The sequence below is a fragment of the Anas acuta genome, unplaced genomic scaffold (assembly GCF_963932015.1).
Source record: "Anas acuta unplaced genomic scaffold, bAnaAcu1.1 SCAFFOLD_252, whole genome shotgun sequence".
NCBI lineage: Eukaryota > Metazoa > Chordata > Aves > Anseriformes > Anatidae > Anas > Anas acuta.
In genome coordinates, this window is record NW_027076265.1 from 31,754 (window position 1) to 52,962 (window position 21,209).

The 21,209-nt window shown below is 60.8% G+C and overlaps 2 protein-coding genes across 6 annotated transcripts in view; both read right to left on the minus strand.

The window, feature by feature from the left end:
• Nucleotides 1-21,209, minus strand: part of GPT (glutamic--pyruvic transaminase) — a 49,963-nt gene that overhangs the window by 19,041 nt on the left and 9,713 nt on the right. For 3 of the 5 annotated variants that reach the window (XM_068668680.1, XM_068668684.1, XM_068668683.1), the window contains exons 3-12: nt 19,970-20,059; nt 16,290-16,398; nt 14,686-14,816; nt 10,070-10,313; nt 7,776-7,855; nt 7,041-7,177; nt 5,669-5,843; nt 4,102-4,257; nt 2,808-2,920; nt 977-1,224 (exon numbers count right to left, since the gene is read on the minus strand). In XM_068668680.1, coding sequence (XP_068524781.1) covers nt 1,134-1,224; nt 2,808-2,920; nt 4,102-4,257; nt 5,669-5,843; nt 7,041-7,177; nt 7,776-7,855; nt 10,070-10,313; nt 14,686-14,816; nt 16,290-16,398; nt 19,970-20,059 — 1,326 coding nt within the window. In that variant the 3' untranslated portion in view covers nt 977-1,133. Of the gene's footprint in view, nt 1-976; nt 1,225-2,807; nt 2,921-4,101; nt 4,258-5,664; nt 5,844-7,040; nt 7,178-7,775; nt 7,856-10,069; nt 10,314-14,685; nt 14,817-16,289; nt 16,399-19,969; nt 20,060-21,209 lie in introns of those variants that run through there. The other 2 variants (XM_068668681.1, XM_068668682.1) reach the window with 2 other exon arrangements.
• Nucleotides 16,562-19,484, minus strand: LOC137849193 (uncharacterized). The gene is made up of 3 exons (XM_068668691.1): nt 19,235-19,484; nt 18,455-18,571; nt 16,562-18,219 (listed from the first exon to the last, which is right to left on the minus strand). Exons 1-3 carry the CDS (start codon nt 19,482-19,484, stop codon nt 16,661-16,663), a joined length of 1,926 nt encoding a protein of 641 aa, XP_068524792.1. The 3' UTR covers nt 16,562-16,660.

Genomic DNA, 21,209 nt, shown 5'->3' on the forward strand with positions numbered 1-21,209 from the left:
GGATATGGGATGGGTTGCCACCCCCCAGTTCGGGTTGGCCTGGTGACGGGGTGGGCGCGTGGCGGGTAATGGGGTGGGTAATGGGGTGGGTAATGGGGCAGGTAAAAGGATTATTAATGGGATGGGTAATTTGGGTATTAATAGGGCAGGTAATGGGGCTATTAATGGGGCAGTTAATAGGGACGTCAGTGGGGCAGGTAATGGTGCCCATGAGGTGCCACCCGTGTCACCCCGGGGTGCTCGGGGACCTGCCCTATAAATGCCATCCCCCTGCTGTGGGGTGGGGACGTGGGGTGGCCCTGGCCACCGTGGGGACACCACGAGGACGTGGGATGCCACAGGGACATGGAGCACCAGGGGGACGTGGGGCATAATGGGGTGGGGGACGTAACGGGGACATGGGGTGCGATGGGACTTGGGGCACCATGGGGATATGGGGCACCCCATAGACAAGGGACACAACAGGGATGAGGGTACACCACGAGGATATGGGGCACCCCATAGATGTGGACACCATGGGGACGTGGACCCCATATGGATATGGGGCACCCCATAGAAAAAGGACACAATGGGGACAATGGAACACCACGAGGACATGGGGCACCCCATAGACATGGACACCATGGGGACGTGGGGCACCATATGGATATGGGGCGCCCCATAGACAAGGGACATAATGGGGATGATGGGACACCATGGGGACATGGGGCACCCCATGGGGACAAGGGGCACCCCATGGGGCACCCCATAGACATGGACACCATGGGGACATGGGACACCATGGGGACATGGACCCCATATGGATATGGGGCACCCCATAGAAAAGGGACACCATGGGGACAATGGGACACCATGGGGACATGGGGCACCCCATAAACATGGACCCCATGGGGATGTGGACACCATGGGGACATGGGGCACCCCATAGACACCCCATAGACACCCCATAGACATGGGACCCCCACGGCCACGTGGCTGCTGCTGCTGCTTTATTTAGGGGATATATTTAGGGGAAATCCAACATCCGCCCCCCCGAACCCCCAAAAACGAGCCCGGGAGCGCCCCACGCAGGGCCCTGCAGGGGGTTGGATGGGATTTTTTTTTGGGGTGGGGGGGATGGATTTGGGGTCTCGTTAGGAGAACTCCTTAACGAACTTGGTGTAGAAGGCGCTGAGCTTCTGCAGCAGGACCTGCAGCTTGTCGGCGGGGGGCAGGATGGTCATCCTGGGGGGGGGACATAAAGGGATTAGGGACCCCCCCAGAAACCCCATATTGTGCCCCCAGCCCTATTATGGGGATTCTCGTGGTCCCCAGATGGTGTTGGGATCCCTAATCCCATCCCCATTCCCATCCCATTCCAATCCCAATTCCCATCCCCATCCCTAATCCCATCCTCATCCCAATGTGCCCATCCCCATCCCATTCCAATCCCAATCCCCAATTCCTATCCCCAATTCCTATCCCCAATTCCTATCCCCAGTCCCATCCCTAATCCCATCCCCAATCCCTAATCCCATCCCCAATCCCATTCCAACACCAATTCTCAATCCCATCCCATCCCATCCCCATTCCATCCCTATCACCATCCAAATCCCTAATCCCATCCCATCCCAATGTGTCCATCCCAATCCCATCCCCAATCCCACCACTAATCCCATTCCTTCCCCAATCCCATCCCCATCCCATCCCATCCCCAATCCCACCCCAATCCCATCCCCAATCCCACCCCTAATCCCATCCCCATCCCAACCCCAATCCCATCCCATCCCCATCCCATCCCCAATCCCATCCCAATCCCATCCCCATCCCATCCCATCCCACCCCTAATCCCACCCCTAATCCCATCCCAATCCCCATCTCATCCCATCCCATCCCCATCCCAACCCCAATCCCATCCCCATCTCCATCCCTAATCCCATCCTAACCCAATGTACCCATCCCCATCCCATCCCCAATCCCGCCCCTAATCCCAATCCATCCCATCCCATCCCTAATCCCACCCCACCCCACCCCTAATCCCACCCCTAATCCCACACCACCCCTCCCCTAATCCCATCCCATCCCTAATCCCACCCCACCCCACCTTCTCCCCTAATCCCACCCCACCCCCTCCCCTAATCCCACCCTAGTCCCACCCCACCCCCACCCCTAATCCCACCCCAATCCCACCCCAATCCCATCCCCAATCCCACCCCTAATCCCACCCCACCCCCTCCCCTAATCCCATCCCACCCCTAATCCCACCCCAATCCCACCCTAATCCCATACCAACCCCAATCCCACCCCACCCCATCCCCATCCCTAATCCCACCCTAATCCCACCCCAATCCCACCCCTAATCCCACCCCAATCCCACCCCAATCCCACCCCTAATCCCATCCTATCCCAATGTGCCCATCCCCATCCCATCCCTAATCCCATCCCATCCCCATCTCATCCCCAATCCCACCCCTAATCCCATCCCTATCCCATCCCCATCCCTAATCCCATCCTAACCCAATGCGCCTATCCCATCCCATCCCAATCCCACCCCAATCCCACTCCTAATCCCATCCCATCCCTAATCCCATCCCATCCCATCCCCATCCCCAATCCCACCCTAATCCCACCCCAATCCCTCCCCTAATCCCACCCCCAATCCCACCCCACCCCCACCCCTAATCCCACCCCAATCCCATCCTCAATCCCACCCCTAATCCCAACCCATCTCCATCCCTAATCCCAATCCCATCCCTATCCCCAATCCCATCCCACCCTAATCCCACCCCACCCCACCCCTAATCCCACCCCAAACCCCACCCCATTACCTAAAGTGGAAGGTTCCCTCTTTCTGCCCGAACCCGGAGCCGGGCACCACGCAGATCCCGGTCTCCTCCAGCAGCCTCATGCAGAAGAACATATCGGGGGCTTGCCCCTGCGCCTACGGGATTAGGGGAACCACACCGACCCTATAGGCCACCCCGACTTTTGGTTGACCCCATACTCTTTAGGGTGACCCCTACACCCCGGGGGGAACCACACCGACCCTATAGCTCACCCCGACTTTTGGTTGACCCCATACTCTTTAGGGTGACCCCTACACCCCGGGGGGAACCACACCAACCCCATAGGTGACCCCGACTTTTGGTTGACCCCATACTCTTTAGGGTGACCCCTACACCCCGGGGGGAACCACACCGACCCCATAGGTGACCCCGACTTCTGGTTGACCCCATACTCTTTAGGGTGACCCCTACACCCCGGGGGGAACCACACCGACCCCATAGGTGACCCCGACTTCTGGTTGACCCCATACTCTTTAGGGTGACCCCTACACCCCGGGGGGAACCACACCGACCCTATAGGTCACCCCGACTTTTGGTTGACCCCATACTCTTTAGGGTGACCCTTACACCCCGGGGGGAACCACACCGACCCCATAGGCGACCCCGACTTTTGGTTGACCCCATACTCTTTAGGGTGACCCCTACACCTCGGGGGGAACCACACCGACCCTATAGGCCACCACGATTTTGGTTGACCCCATACTCTTTAGGGTGACCCCTACACCCCGGGGGGAACCACACCGACCCCATAGGCGACCCCGACTTTTGGTTGACCCCATACTCTTTAGGGTGACCCCTACACCCCGGGGGGAACCACACCGACCCTATAGGCGACCCCGACTTTTGGTTGACCCCATACTCTTTAGGGTGACCCCTACACCCCGGGGGGAACCACACCGACCCCAAAGGTGACCCCGACTTTTGGTTGACCCCATACTCTTTAGGGTGACCCCTACACCCCGGGGGGAACCACACCGACCCTATGGGTGACCCCGACTTTTGGTTGACCCCATACTCTTTAGGGTGACCCCTACACCCTGGCGGGAACCACACCGACCCCATAGGTCACCCCGACTTTTGGTTGACCCCATACTCTTTAGGGTGACCCCTACACCCGAGGGGGAACCACACCGACCCTATGGGTCACCCCGACTTTTGGTTGACCCCATACTCTTTAGGGTGACCCCTACGCCCCCGGGGGAAACCACACCGACCCTATGGGCGACCCCGACTTTTGGTTGACCCCATACTCTTTAGGGTGACCCAAGGGGGTTACCTGGGCCGCTTGTAGGGCGCGGGGGGGCAGGTCGATACGGGGGAAGGCGTACATGGCGCCCTGTACGGGGTTGCAGCGGATCCCGGGGGTGCGGTTGAAAATTTCCTGGGTCAGCTTCGCCTTCTGGGCCAGGGCGCTCAGCACCGCCTGCTTCTCCTGGGGGGGGGATATAGGGGAAATTATGGGGGAAATGGGGATATGGGGGAAATGGGGGCACAGCGGGGTTGGGCTCACCCCATGTGGCCCTATATCTCACCCCATGTAACCCATCCCTGCCCCATGTGCCCCGTTCCCATCTTCTTTGCTCCATTCCCATCCCATATCCCCATCCCAATCCCATCCCATTCCCGTTCCCATTCCCAATCCCAATCCCAATCCCAATCCCAATCCCAATCCCAATCCCAATCCCAATCCCATCCAATTCCCAATCCCATCGCATCCCCAGCCCATCCCATATCCCCAGCCCATCCCATCCCTAATCCCAATCCTAATCCCATCCCATATCCCCATCCATCCCATTCCATCCTAAATCCCAATCCCATTCCAAATTCCAATCCCATCCCCATCCAATCCCAATTCCAATCCCATCCCATCCCTAATCCCAATCCTAATCCCATCCCATATCCCCATCCCATCCCATCCCAAATCCCAATCCCATCCCATCCCTAATCCCAATCCTAATCCCATCCCATATCCCCATCCCATCCCAAATCCCAATCCCATCCCATCCCAATTCCATCCCATCCCAATCCCAATCCAAATCCAAATCCCAACCCAATCCCATCCCCATCACATCTCCATCCAATCCCAATCCCATCCCTAATCCCATCCCATATCCCCATCCCATCCCAGCCCATCCCATTCCATCCCATTCCCAATCCCATCCCAACCCCATCCCATCTAATCCCCAGCCCATCCCATCCCCATCCCATATCCCCATCCCAATCCCAATCCCATCCCATCCCATTCCCAATCCCATCCCAATCCCATCCCATCCCCATCCCAATCCCATCCCCAATCCCATCCCAATCCAATCCCAATCCCATCCCATTCCCACTCCCAATCCCATCCCATCCCAATTCCATCCCATCCCCATTCCAACCCATCCCCATCCCATCCCAATCCCAATCCAAATCCCATCCCCAATTCCATCCCCAATCCCATCCCCATCCCAATCCAAATCCAAATCCCAACCCCATCCCATTCCCAATCCAAATCCCCATCCCATCCCCATCCGAATCCCAATCCCACCCCAATCCCTATCCCAATCCCATCCCCAATCCCAATCCCCATCCCATCCCATCCCATCCCATCCCATCCCATCCCATCCCATCCCATCCCATCCCATCCCAATCCCCATCACATCCGATCCCATCCCATCCCACCCCAATCCCTGTCCCAATCCCATCCCCATCCCAATCCCAATCCAAATCCAAATCCCATCCCCAATCCCATCCCTAATCCCATCCCATCCCATCCCCATCCCATCTGATCCCAATCCCTATCCCCATCCCATCCCACCCCAATCCCACCCCACCCCACCCCACCGCCCCCACCCCATACCCACCGCCATGAATCTCTCGTAGGAGGGCTCCCCGGGCTGGGGGGGGTTGACGATGGCGTCCAGTATGATCTGCCCGGCCACTGGGGGGCAGAGCCGCACCGACACCAGTTTGGCCAGTTGCTGCTGCACCTCGGGGTCCATGTTCACCACCTCCACGTAGCCGCCCCGGAACCCGCACCTGCACCGTAGGATCCGTAGGGTCGCCGTGTCCCCATATCCCACCCCATGGGGCCACCACATCCCCACCCCACCCCATAGCACCCATAGGGCCACCACATCCCAATTCCCACCCCATAGCACCCATGGGGCCACCACATCCCCATTCCCACCCCATAGTATCCATAGGGCTGCCCTGTCCCTATATCCCACCCCATGGGGCCACCACATCCCCATTCCCACCCCATAGTACCCATAGGGTCGCCCTGTCCCTATATCCCACCCCATGGAGCACCACATCCCCACCCCATAGCACCCATGGGGCCATCACATCCCCACCCCATAGCACCCATGGGGCCACCACATCCCCATTCCCACCCCATAGCACCCATAGGGTCGCCCTGTCCCTAAATCCCACCCCATGGACCACCGCATCCCCACCCCACCCCATAGGGACCATGGGGCCAGCACATTCCCACCGCCACCCCATAGGATCCATGGGGCCACAGTGTCCCTATTCCCACCCCACGACCCACCACATCCCTATTCCCACCCCATAGGATCCATGGGGCCACCACCCCACAGCACCCATGGGGCCACCACATCCCCATTTCCACCCCATAGTATCCATAGGGCCGCCCTGTCCCTATATCCCACCCCATGATCCACCACATCCCCACCCAACCCCACAACACCCATAGGGCCACCACATCCCAATTCCCACCCCATAATACCCATAGGGCCGCCCTGTCCCTAAATCCCACCCCATGGACCACCGCATCCCCACCCCACCCCATAGGGACCACGGGGCCACCACATTCCCATCCCCACCCCATAGTATCCATAGGGCCACAGTGTCCCTATTCCCACCCCATGCTCCACCACATCCCCACCCCACCCCATAGCACCCATGGGGCCACCACATCCCCATCTCCACCCCATAGTACCCATAGGACCATGACGTCCCCATTCCCACCCCATGATCCACCACCTCCCCACCCCATAGCACCCATGGGACCACCACATCCCCACCCCACCCCACAGCACCCATGGGGCCACGATGTCCCTATTCCCACCCCATGGGACCACCACATCCCCACCCCACACCACCCATAGTACCACACCACCCCCATTCCCACCCCATACTCCCCTTCCTCACCCCGGCACCCTAAACCCCAGCACCCATGGGTGCCCCCCACCCTGCCCCGGCGCCACCCACTCTCCGGCGAAGCCCTTGGAGATGGAGTGGAAGGAGGCGAGCTCCACGGTGTCGGTGTAGGGCGGCCCCAATTGGGCCAAAACCTTCTTGAAGGAGTGGAAGGCGGCGCCCTCGGCGTAGACGTTGTCTTGGTAGACCTGAGGTGCGACGCGGGTTTTGGGTTTTTTGGGGGGTTTTTGTTTTTTTTGGGGTTTTTTTTTGTTTTTTTTTGGTTTTTTTTGGTTTTTTTTTTGGGTTTTTGTTGTTTTTTGGGGGGATTTTGGGGTTTTGGGGTGGGACGCGGTAGACGTTGTCTTGGTAGACCTGAGGTGCGACGCGGGTTTTGTTTTTTTGGGTTTTTTTTTTGTTTTTTTTTGTTTTTTTTTTGGGGTTTTTGGGGGTTTTTTTGGGGGGGGGTTGGGGTTTTGGGGTGGGACGCGGTAGACGTTGTCTTGGTAGACCTGAGGTGCGACGCGGGTTTGGGGTTTTTTTTGGTTTTTTTTTTGTTTTTTTTTGGTTTTTTTTGGGTTTTTGTTGTTTTTTGGGGGGGGGGTTGGGGTTTTGGGGTGGGACGCGGTAGACGTTGTCTTGGTAGACCTGAGGTGCGACGCGGGTTTTGGGTTTTTTTGGGGTTTTTTTTGTTTTTTTTTTTGTTTTTTTTTGTTTTTTTTTTTTTTTGTTTTGTTTTGTTTTGGGGGGTTTTGGGTTTTTTGGGGGTTTTGGGGTGGGACGCGGTTATAGGTCCCCATAACTCACCTCGTCAGCCAAAAGGAAGAGGCGCTCCTCGTAGGCGAATTTGATGACGGCCTCGATGTCCTCGCGGCTCTGCACCTGCCCTAAAGGGGGGGCACGGGGTGGGGGGGGGGCACCGGTGACGTGGGGGTACTGGGACCAGTAAGGTGCTGGGGGGACTGGTGCTATTAGGGCACTGGGGTGCCCAATTCTGGTAGGGCACTGGGGTCCCAGTAAGGCATTTGGGTCCCGGGACCAGTAGGGCACTGGGGCCCAGTACTGGTAGGGCGCTGGGGTCCCAGTAAGGCATTTGGGTCTCAGGACCAGTAGGGGACTGGGGGCCCAGTACTGGTAGGATGTTGGGGTCTCAGGACCAGTAGGGCACTGGGGCCCAGTACTGGTAGGGTGTTGGGGTCCCAGTAAGGCATTTGGGTCCCGGGACCAGTAGGGCACTGGGGCCCAGTACTGGTAGGGTGTTGGGGAGCCCAATCCCAGTAGGATATTGGGGTCCCATTACCAGTAGGGCACTGGGGGCCCAGTACTGGTAGGGTGCTGGAGTCTCAGTAAGGCATTTGGGTCCCGGGACCAGTAGGGCACTGGGGTGCCCAGTACTGGTAGGGTGTTGGGGAGCCCAATCCCAGTAGGATATTGGGGTCACATTACCAGTAGGGCACTGGGGTGCCCAATTCTGGTAGGGCACTGGGGTCCCAGTAAGGCATTTGGGTCCCAGGACCAGTAGGGCACTGGGGTGCCCAGTGCTGGTAGGGTGTTGGGGAGCCCAGTCCCAGTAGGATATTGGGGTCCCATTACCAGTAGGGCACTGGGGGCCCAGTCCCAGTAGGGTGTTGGGGTCCCAGTAAGGCATTTGGGTCTCAGGACCAGTAGGGTACTGGGGGCCCAGTACTGGTAGGGTGTTGGGGAGCCCAGTAAGGCATTTGGGTCTCAGGACCAGCGCCATACCAACCCCATTGTCCCCAGTATAACCCCATTGTCCCCAGTATGACCCCAGCACTCCCAATCCGACCCCAGGTCTCCCACTATGACCCCAGTGCCCCCAGTACAATCCCAGGACCCCCAGTACAACCCTGGTACCCCCACCCCACGCAGTGCCCACGGTAGTGCCATACCTGTAGGGTTGCTCCCAGTCCAACCCCAGTGCCCCCAATATGACCCCAGGCCTCCCAGTATGACTCCAGTGCCCCCGCTATGACCCCAGTGCCCCCACTATGACACCAGGACCCCCAGTACAGCCCCAGTACCCCCACCCCACGCAGTGCCTGCAGTGCCCATGGTAGCACCATACTGGTAGGGTTGCTCCCAGTCCAACCCCATTGTCCCCAGTATGACCCCAGTGCCCCCAGTATGACCCCAGCACTCCCAATCCGACCCCAGGGCTCCCAGTATGACCCCAGTGCCCCCACTATGACCCCAGGACCCCCAGTACAGCCCCAGTACCCCCACCCCATGCAATGCCCACGGTGTCCGTGGTAGCACCATACCGGTGGGATTGCTCCCAGTCCAACCCCATTGTCCCCAGTCCAACCCTATTGTCCCCAGTATGACCCCAGTGCCCCCAGTATGACCCCAGGACCCCCAATATGACTCCAGTGCCCCCACTATGACCACAGGACCCCCAGTACAGCCCCAGTACCCCCACCCCACGCAGTGCCTGCAGGGCCCATGGCGGTGCCATACCGGTAGAGTTGCTCCCAGTATGACCCCAGTGTCCCCAGTCCAATCCCAGCACTCCCAATCTGACCCCAGGTCTCCCACTATGACCCCAGGACCCCCAGTATGACCCCAGGTCTTCCAGTACAACCCCAGGACCCCCAGTACCACCCCAGTACCCCCACCCCACGCAGTGCCCACGGTAGTGCCATCCCTGTAGGGTTGCTCCCAGTCCAACCCCATTGTCCCCAATATGACCCCAGCACTCCCAGTATGACTCCAGTGCCCCCAGTATGACACCAGGTCTCCCAATCTGACCCCAGTGCCCCCAGTACCATCCCAGGACCCCCAGTATGACCCCGCTACCCCCACCCCACGCAGTGTCCTCGGTGCCCACGGTAGTGCCATACCCGTAGGGTTACTCCCAGTATGACCCCATTGTCCCCAGTATGATCCCAGTGCCCCCAGTATGACCCCAGTACCCCCAATATGACTTCAGTACCCCCACTATGACCCCAGATCTCCCAGTATGACCCAAGGTCTCCCAGTACGACCCAAGGTCTTCCAGTACGACCCCACTACCCCCACCCCACGCAGTTCCCACACTACTCCCAGTGCCCCCAGTACCCTTGGTGGCGGTGTCCCCGTACCGGTTGGGTTTCCGGGGTTGATGACGCAGAGGGCGCGGGGCCGGCAGCGCCCCCTCCCCTCGGCCAGCACCCGGCGCAATTCGGCGATGTCCAGGGCCCAGGCGCGCTCCTCGGCCAGCAGGTAACCCAGCTGCACCGCTCCCAGTTCCGCCAGTGCCGCCGAGTAGAGCGGGTACTGGGGCACCGGTATCAGCACCCCCGAGCGCTCCGAGCCCTCGCCGTAAACCAGCAGCTTCAGGATGCTCTGGGAGGGGGGCAAGGGGTGTGGGGTTGGGGATATGGGGGTATGGGGATATGGGGATATGGGGACATGGGGACAGGTGATATGGGGAGGTGGTGGCGTGGGGACATGGGGATATGGGGACAGGGGGATATGGGGACATGGGGACATGGGGATATGGGGACATGGGGATATGGGGACATGGGGATATGGGGATATGGGGACATGGGGATATGGGGATATGGGGACATGGGGATATGGGGACAGGGTGATGTGGGGACATGGTGGCATGGGGAGGGGGTGATGTAGGGTTGGGGTGGCATGGGGTTGGGGTGGGATGGGGACATGGGGATATGGGGTTGGGGATATGGAGACATGGTGGCATGGGGAGGTGGTGGCATGGGGAGGGGGTGGCGTGGGGACATGGGGACATGAGGATATGGGGACAGGTGATATGGGGACATGGTGGCATGGGGAGGGAGTGATGTTGGGTTGGGGTGACATGGGGACATGGGGACATGGGGACGTGGTGACATGGTGATATGGGGAAGGGGTGGCATGGGGTTGGAGTGGTGTGAGGTTGGGGTGACATTGGGAGGGGATGACTTGGGGACATGGGGACATGGGGACATGGGGACATGGGGACATGGGGACATGGGCATGGGGTGACATGGGGTTGGGGTGATGTAGGGTTGGGGTGGGATGGGGACATGGGGATTTGGGGATGGGGTGGCATGGGGTTGGGGTGATATGGGGTTGGGGTGGGATGGGGACGTGGGGACATGGGGACATGGGGACATGGGGACATGGGGAGGGGGTGTGGCGTGGGGACATGGGGACATGGCGTTGGGGTGACATGGGGACATGGTGATATGGGACAGGGTGATATGGGGACATGGGGACATGGGGATATGGGGAGGGGGTGGCGTGGGGATATGGGGACATGGGGACATGAGGATATGGGGTTGGGGTGACATGGGGACATGGTGATATGGGGACAAGGTGGTGTGGGGTTGGGGAGACGTGGGGTTGGGGTGGGATGGGGACAGGGTGATATGGGGACATGGGGACATGGGGATATGGGGATGGGGTGACAGAGGGATGGGGTGACATGGGGACATGGTGGCATGGGGAGGGGGTGGCGTGGGGATATGGGGACATTGGGATATGGGGACATGGGGTTGGGGTGATGTAGGGTTGGGGTGACATGGGGACATGGTGATATGGGGAAATGGGGACATGGTGATATGGGGACATGGGGACATGGGGATATGGGGTTGGGGTGACAGAGGGATGGGGTGACATGGGGATATGGGGACATGGTGGCATGGGGTTGGGGTGACATGGGGACATGGGGACACGGGGTTGGGGTGATGTAGGGTTGGGGTGGGATGGGGACATGGTGATATGGGGACACGGGGACATTGGGATATGGGGTTGGGGTGGCATGGCAATGGAGTGATATGGGGTTGGGAACATGGGGATATGGGGACAGGGTGATATGGGGACATGGGGACATGGGGAGGGGGCGGTGTGGGGACATGGGGACATGGAGACATGGGGACATGGGGACATGGGGATGGGGGCGGCGTGGTGACATGGGGACATGGGGATATGGGGACAGGGTGGCATGGGGACATGGGGTGATGTTGGGTTGGGGTGGCATGGGGGGGTGGCAAGGGGACAGGGTGACATTGGGAGGGGGTGACATGGTGATATGGGGACAGGGTGGCATGGGGTTGGGGTGACATGGGGACATGGGGACATGGGGACATGGGGAGGGGGTGACACAGGGACAGGGGGACACGGGGGTGGGGTGACACGGGGAGGGGGACAGAAAAGGGACAGGGACAGTGAGGGGACAGCAAGGGGACAGGGATGGGGGTGACAAGGGGACAGGGACAGCGTGGGGACGGGGGCACTGTGGGGTGGGGACATTATGGGGCTGGGGACTTTGTGGGGACAGGGACATTGAGAGGACATTAAGGGGACATTATGGGGACATTTAGGGGACATTAATGGGACATTAATGGACATTTAGGGGACTTTATGGGGACATTTAGGGGACATTTCGGGGACTTTACGGGGACATTAAGGTGACAGCGTGGGAACAAGGACATTTGTAGGGCCGGGACGCCGCGGGGACACCGTGTCCGTGCCAGCGGTGCCAGCGGGCGCCTTGGGGACACCGGAGCCAAGTTTGTGTCCCCTCCCCTCCTCCCCCCTAAATGTCCCCTCCCCCATAGGGGACGGTGCCAGGGGTGGCACAAAGGGACCTTTGTGGCCGTGCCACCGCCGGGCGTGGGAACGGGGACGGGGACACGGGGATGGGATGGGGACACCGGGACTGGGATGGACACACTGCGATGGGGCTGGGGACACTGGGATAGGGACACTGGGACTGGGTTGGGGACACTGGGATGGGGACATGGGGACACTGGGACTGGGATGGGGACACTGGGATGGGGCTGGGAACACTGGGACAGGGTTGGGGACACTGGGACTGGGACACCAGGACTGGTATGGGGACACCAGGACTGGGTTGGGGACACTGGGATTGGGTTGGGGACACTGGGACAGGGTTGGGGACACCGGGATGGGGCTGAGGACACCAGGACTGGGACACCAGGACTGGGTTGGGGACACCGGGATGGGGTTGGGGACACCGGGATGGGGTTGGGGACACTGGGATGGGGCTGGGGACACTGGGACTGGGCTGGGGACACTGGGACTGGGACAGGGACACTGGGACTGGGTCACCGGGACTGGGTTGGGGACACTGGGACTGGGTTGGGGACACTGGGATTAGGTTGGGGACACTGGGATGGGGTTGGGGACACTGGGACTGGGATGGGGACACTGGGATGGGGACACCGGGATGGGGCTGGGGACACTGGGACTGGGATGGGGACACTGGGACTGGGATGGGGACACTGGGATTGTGTTGGGGACACTGGGACAGGGTTGGGGACACTGGGACTGGGTTGGGGACACTGGGATGGGGACACTGGGATGGGGTTGGGGACACTGGGATGGGGCTGGGAACACCGGGATGGGGTTGGGGACACTGGGACTGGGATAGGGACACCGGGACTGGGCTGGGGACACTGGGATGGGGCTGGGGACACTGGGATTGTGTTGGGGACATTGGGATGGGGACACCGGGAAGGGGTTGGGGACACCGGGACTGGGACACTGGGACTGGGATGGGGACACTGTGATGGGGACACTGGGACGGGGCTGGGGACACTGGGATGGGGACACCGGGACTGGGATGGGGACACTGGGATGGGGCTGGGGACACCGGGACTGGGATGGGGACACTGGGATTGGGTTGAGGACACTGGGATGGGGACACTGGGACTGGGATGGGGACACTGAGACAGGGTTGGGGACACTGGGATGGGGCTGGGGACACTGGGACTGGGATGGGGACAATGGGATTGGGTTGAGGACACTGGGATGGGGACACCGGGACTGTGTTGGGGACACTGGGACTGGGATGGGGACACCGGGACTGGGATGGGGACACTGGGATAGGGACACTGGGACTGGGTTGGGGACACTGGGATTGGGTTGGGGACACTGGGACGGGGTTGGGGACACCGGGACTGGGTTGGGGACACTGGGACTGGGATGGGGACACTGGGATGGGGCTGGGAACACTGGGACAGGGTTGGGGACACCGGGACCGGGTTGGGGACACTACGACAGGGTTGGGGACACTGGGACTGGGATGGGGACACTGGGATGGGGTTGGGGACACCGGGATGGGGTTATGGGGACACTGGGACTGGGATGGGGACACCGGGTTGGGGTTGGGGACACCAGGACTGGGATGGGGACACTGGGATGGGGCTGGGAACACCGGGACTGGGATGGGGACACTGGGATTGGTTTGGGGACACTGGGATGGGGACACCGGGACTGGGATGGGGACACTGGGACTGGGATGGGGACACTGGGACTGGGTTGGGGACACCGGGACTGGGTTGGGGACACCGGGACTGGGATGGGGACACTGGGACTGGGATGGGGACACTAGGACGGGGTTGGGGACACTGGGATGGGGACACTGGGATGGGGATGGGGACACCAGGATGGGGCTGGAGACACCGGGATGGGGTTGGGGACACTGGGACTGGGATGGGGACACTGGAAAGGGGTTGGGGACACCGGGACTGGGACACCGGGAATGGGTTGGGGACACCGGGACTGGGATGGGGACACTGGGATGGGGCTGGGAACACTGGGATGGGGCTGGGAACACTGGGACAGGGTTGGGGACACTGGGATTAGGTTGGGGACACTGGGACTGGGATGGGGACACCGGGATTGGGATAGGAACACCAGGATGGGGACATGGGGACACGGGGACACGGGGACAGGTCCCCACCACGATGGCGTCGCTGGCGCCGGTGGCCAGGAAGATGTTTTGGGGACATGCGGGGACACCGTCGCGGCGCTCCAGGAACTGGGCCACGTCCTGCCGGATGGCCTCGATACCGGGGCTGGCGCTGTAGGAACCTGGGGGGGTCCCCAAATTGTCCCCAAATTGTCCCCAAGGTGTCCCCAATGTCACCGGGGTCACCAAATTGTCCCCAAGGTGTCCCCAATGTCCCCAGATTGTCCCAGAGGTCCCCAAGGTCCCCATTGTCCCCCCATTGTCACCACTGTTCCCAGTGTCCCCCCACTGTCCCCATGGTCCCCCATTGTCCCCGTTGTCCCCAGTGTCCCCCCCATTGTCCCCATTGTCACCACCATCCCCACTGTCCCCGTCATCCCCATGGTCGCCCCGTCCCCATTGTCCCCAAATCCCCCTGTCCCCACTGTCCCCGTTGTCCCCACCACCCCCATTGTCCCTGTTGTCCCCATTGTCCCCATTGTCCCCATTGTCCCCAGATCCCCCCGTCCCCATTGTCCCCATTGTCCCCACCACCCCCACAGTTCCCCCATGTCCCCGTTGTCCCCCCCATGTCCCCACTGTCCCCATTGTCCCCCCCATGTCCCCATTGTCCCCATTATCCCCATTGATCCCCCCTGACCCCATTGTCCCCATTGCCCCCATGTCCCCATTGTCCCCCCCACATTCCCATTGCCCCTGTTGTCCCCATTGTCCCCATGGTCCCCGCTGTCCCCATTGCCCCCAACTTACCCATTGTCCCCATTGTCCCCATGGTCCCCATTGACCCCACTACCCGCATTGTCCCTGTTGTCCCCATTGTCCCCATTGTCCCCATTATCCCCATTGATCCCCCCTGTCCCCATTGTCCCCATTGTCCCCATGTCCCCATTGTCCCCCCCACATTCCCATTGCCCCTGTTGTCCCCCATTGTCCCCATTGTCCCCCTGACCCCATTGACCCCACTGTCCCCATTGATCCCATTGATCCCATTGACCCCACTGTCCCCGTTGTCCCCCCCCTGTCCCCATTGTCCCCATGGTCCTCATTGACCCCATCATCCCCATTGACCCCATTGTCCCCCCATGTCCCCATGTCCCCATCACCCCCATTATTCCCCCATCCCCCCCATGTCCCCATTGACCCCATTGTCCCCACCACCCCCATTGACCCCACTGTCCCCATTGTCCCCACCACCCCCATCATCCCCATTGACCCCACTGTCCCCCTGTCCCCATTGTCCCCCCTGACACCATTGTCCCCATTGACCCCATTGACCCACCTGTCCCCATTATCCCCATCATCCCCATTGTCCCCACCCCCCCCACGTCCCCATTGTCCCCCCCATGTCCCCATTGACCCCATTGTCCCCATGGTCCCCATGGTCCCCATTGACCCCGTTATCCCCATTGACCCCACTGTCCCCATTGTCCCCCCTGTCCCCACTGTCCCCATCATCCCCACCACCCCCATTGACCCCATTGTCCCCATTGACCCCCCCTGTCCCCAATGTCCCCATCATCCCCATTGTCCCCATTGTCCCCATTGTCCCCATTGTCCCCCTGTCCCCATTGTCCCCATGTCCCCGTTGTCCCCACCGGCGCTGTGCCCGGCGCATGCTTCCAGCAGCCTCCGTGCCCTGGCCTTGGCGTCCTCGGGGATGGTGTCCTGCTGCAGCAGCTCCGGGCACACGCACAGCGCCGCCACCTGCCATACTGGGCATACTGGGGGAACTGGGAGGCACTGGGAGGCACTGGGGGGAACTGGGAGGCACTACTGGGAGACATTTGGGGGTACTGGGGGGCACTGGGGGGACTGGGGGGCACTACTGGGAGACACTGGGGGCACTACTGGGGATACTGGGGGGCACTGGGGGCACTGGGGGATACTGGGAGATACTGGGAGACACTGGGAGACACTACTGGGGGAACTGGGAGATACTGGGGGGGACTGGGGGTACTTGGAGACACTACTGGGAGACACTGGGGGATACTGGGGATGGTGTCCTGCTGCAGCAGCTCCGGGCACACGCACAGCGCCGCCACCTGGGGGAACTGGGCATACTGGGGGCACTGGGAAGCACTGGGAGGGACTGAGGGGAACTGGGAGGCACTACTGGGAGACATTTGGGGGCACTGGGGGGACTGGGGGGCACTACTGGGAGACACTGGGGGAACTGGGAGATACTGGGGTGCACTGGGAGACACTGGGGGGCACTGGGAGACGCTGGGAGACACTGGGAGACACTACTGGGGGAACTGGGAGATGCTGGGGGGGACTGGGGGTACTGGGAGACACTACTGGGAGACACTGGGGGATACTGGGGATGGTGTCCTGCTGCAGCAGCTCCGGGCACACGCACAGCGCCGCCACCTGGGGGAACTGGGAGTACTGGGAGGCACTGGGAGGGACTGGGGGGACTGGGAGACACTACTGGGAGACACTGGGAGGCACTGGGGGCACTACTGGGAGACACTGGGGGATACTGGGGATGGTGTCCTGCTGCAGCAGCTCCGGGCACACGCACAGCGCCGCCACCTGGGGGAACTGGGAGTACTGGGAGGCACTGGGAGATACTGGGGGGACTGGGAGACACTACTGGGAGACACTGGGAGACACTGGGGGCACTACTGGGAGACACTGGGGGATACTGGGGATGGTGTCCTGCTGCAGCAGCTCCGGGCACACGCACAGCGCCGCCACCTGGGGGAACTGGGAGTACTGGGAGGCACTGGGAGGGACTGGGGGGACTGGGAGACACTACTGGGAGACACTGGGAGGCACTGGGGGCACTACTGGGAGACACTGGGGGATACTGGGGATGGTGTCCTGCTGCAGCAGCTCCGGGCACACGCACAGCGCCGCCACCTGGGGGAACTGGGAGTACTGGGAGGCACTGGGAGGGACTGGGGGGACTGGGAGACACTACTGGGAGACACTGGGAGGCACTGGGGGCACTACTGGGAGACACTGGGGGATACTGGGGATGGTGTCCTGCTGCAGCAGCTCCGGGCACACGCACAGCGCCGCCACCTGGGGGAACTGGGAGTACTGGGAGGCACTGGGAGATACTGGGGGGACTGGGAGACACTACTGGGAGACACTGGGAGACACTGGGGGCACTACTGGGAGACACTGGGGGATACTGGGGATGGTGTCCTGCTGCAGCAGCTCCGGGCACACGCACAGCGCCGCCACCTGGGGGAACTGGGAGTACTGGGAGGCACTGGGAGGGACTGGGGGGACTGGGAGACACTACTGGGAGACACTGGGAGGCACTGGGGGCACTACTGGGAGACACTGGGGGATACTGGGGATGGTGTCCTGCTGCAGCAGCTCCGGGCACACGCACAGCGCCGCCACCTGGGGGAACTGGGAGTACTGGGAGGCACTGGGAGGGACTGGGGGGACTGGGAGACACTACTGGGAGACACTGGGAGGCACTGGGGGCACTACTGGGAGACACTGGGGGATACTGGGGATGGTGTCCTGCTGCAGCAGCTCCGGGCACACGCACAGCGCCGCCACCTGGGGGAACTGGGAGTACTGGGAGGCACTGGGAGGGACTGGGGGGACTGGGAGACACTACTGGGAGACACTGGGAGGCACTGGGGGCACTACTGGGAGACACTGGGGGATACTGGGGATGGTGTCCTGCTGCAGCAGCTCCGGGCACACGCACAGCGCCGCCACCTGCCATACTGGGAGTACTGGGGGGAACTGGGAGGTACTGGGGGGGACTGGGGGGAATGGGGGGCACTACTGGGAGACACTACTGGGAGACACTGGGGGGGCACTGGGAGACACTGGGAGATGCTGGGGGGCACTACTGGGAGACACTGGGAGACACTACTGGGAGACACTGGGGGTACTGGGGGCACTGGGGGTACAGGGAGGCACTGGGGGCACTACTGGGAGACACTGGGGGATGCTGGGGGATACTGGGAGACACTGGGGGTACTGGGAGATACTGGGGATACTGGGGTACTGGGGGAACTGGGGTTACTGGGAGACACTACTGGGAGACACTGGGGGATACTGGGGGATACTGGGGGATAATGGGGGGTGCAGGGGATACTGGGGGATACTGGGGGACACTGGGGGATACTGGAGGATAATGGGGAATAATGGGGGATAATGGGCATGCTGGGGCTTACTGGGGATGCTGGGGGATACTGGGGGTACTGGGGGTTACTGGGGGACACTGGGGATACTGGGGGACACTGGGGGACACTGGGGATACTGGGGGATACTGGGGGACACTGGGGACACTGGGAGATGCTAGGGGATTCTGGGGGATACAGAGAATACTGGGGGACACTGGGAACACTGGGGGATACTGGGGGACACTGGGGGATACTTTGGGACACTGGGGGATAATGGGGGACACTGGGGGGACACTGGGAGACACTACTGGGAGACACTGGGGGCACTACTGGGGATACTGGGGGATGCTGGGGGATGCTGGGAGACAATGGGGAATACTGGGGGATAATGGGGGATAATGGGCATGCTGGGGGTTACTGGGGATACTGGGGGATACTGGGGATACTGGAGGACACTGGGGGATACTGGGGGTTACTGGGGATACTGGGGGACACTGGGGGATATTTGGAGATGCTGAGGGATATGGGGGGATACTGGGGGTACTGGGGGACACTGGGGGACACTGGGGATACTGGGGGATACTGGGAGACACTGGGGATACTGGGGGACACTGGGGATACTGGGGGACACGGGGGATACTGGGGGATACTGGGGGATAATGGGGAATAATGGGGGATAATGGGCATGCTGGGGCTTACTGGGGATACTGGGGGATACTGGGGGCTACTGGGGGCTACTGGGGGACACTGGGAGATACTGGGGGATACTGGGGGACACTGGAGGATACTGGGGGACACTGGGGGACACTGGGGGACACTGGGGATACTGGGGGATACTGGAGGATAATGGGGAATAATGGGGGATAATGGGCATGCTGGGGGTTACTGGGGATACTGGGGGATACTGGGGGACACTGGGGGACACTGGGGGTTACTGGGGATACTGGGGGATACTGGGGGATACTGGGGACACTGGGGGATACTGGGAGATGCTGGGAGACACTGGGAGACACTGGAAGATACTGGGAGACACTGAGAATACTGGGGGATACTGGGGGATAATGGGGGATAATGGGGGATGCTGGGGATGCTGGGGGATACTGGGGATACTGGGGGACACTGGGGGTACTGGGGGCTACTGGGGGTTACTGGGGGACACTGGGGCCCCGTACCTGGCGCAGGAAGGTGATGGGTTTCTGCCCCATGGCGTGCGCGTCCCCGATGTTGGCCTTGATCACCTCCGTGAAGGGTTTGGGGACACCCTGCGGGGTCAGGGGGCAGGGGTTATGGGGTCAGGGGTTATGGGGTCAGGGGTCAGGGGTCAGGGGGTTATGGGGTTATGGGGTCATGGGGTCAAGGGTCATGGGGGTGGGGGTACAGGGGGTGGGAGGGCATGGGGTGAGGGGTATGGGGGTATGGGGATATGGGGACGGGGATACTGGGATAACTGGGGTAACTGGGGATATGGGGACATTATGGGGACATTATGGGGACATTATGGGGATATGGGGACATGGGGATACTGGGATAACTGGGATAACTGGGGATATGGGGACATTATGGGGATGTTATGGGGACGTTATGGGGATATAGGGATACTGGGATAACTGGGGACATGGGGACAGGGGGACATGGGGACATTATGGGGACATTATGGGGACATTACAGGGATACTGGGATTACTGGGATAACTGGGGACATGGGGACAGAGGGATACTGGGATAACTGGGGATATGGGGATATGGGGACATTATGGGGACATTATGGGGACAGGGGGATACTGGGATAACTGGGGACATGGGGATATGGGGACATTATGGGGATACTGGGATAACTGGGGACATTATGGGGACACTATGGGGACAGGGGGATACTGGGATAACTGGGGACATGGGAATATGGGGATACTGGGACAACTGGGGATATGGGGACATTATGGGGACATTATGGGGTTATGGGGACATTATGGGGACATTACAGGGATACTGGGATTACTGGGATAACTGGGGACATGGGGATATGGGGATATGGGGACATTATGGGGACATTATGGGGACAGGGGGACATGGGGATATGGGGACAGGGGGATATGGGGATACTGGGATAACTGGGATAACTGGGGACATGGGGACGTGGGGATATGGGGATATTGGGGACAGGGGGACATTATGGGGACAGGGGGATATGGGGATAAGGGGATATGGGGATACTGGGATGACTGGGGACATGGGGATATGGGGATATTATGGGGACAGGGGGACATTATGGGGACATTATGGGGATACTGGGATAACTGGGGACAGGGGGATATGGAGATATGGGGACAGGGAGATATGGGGATACTGGGATAACTGGGATAACTGGGGACAGGGGGATATGGGGATATGGGGATATTGGGGACAGGGGGACATT

What these genes read in the sequence shown, in the direction of transcription:
- LOC137849193 (XM_068668691.1), bottom strand. Translation starts at nt 19,484, where the DNA reads ATGCCCATTATCCCCCATTATTCCCCATTATCCCCCAGTATCCCCCAG. An exon ending in AGTGTCCTCCAGTATCCCCA is followed by an intron (nt 18,572 to 19,234) that starts GTATCCCCCAGT and finishes CTGTACCCCCAG; the next exon opens with TGCCCCCAGTACCCCCAGTG. An exon ending in TCTCCCAGTAGTGTCTCCCA is followed by an intron (nt 18,220 to 18,454) that starts GTAGTGCCCCCC and finishes CAGTTCCCCCAG; the next exon opens with GTGGCGGCGCTGTGCGTGTG.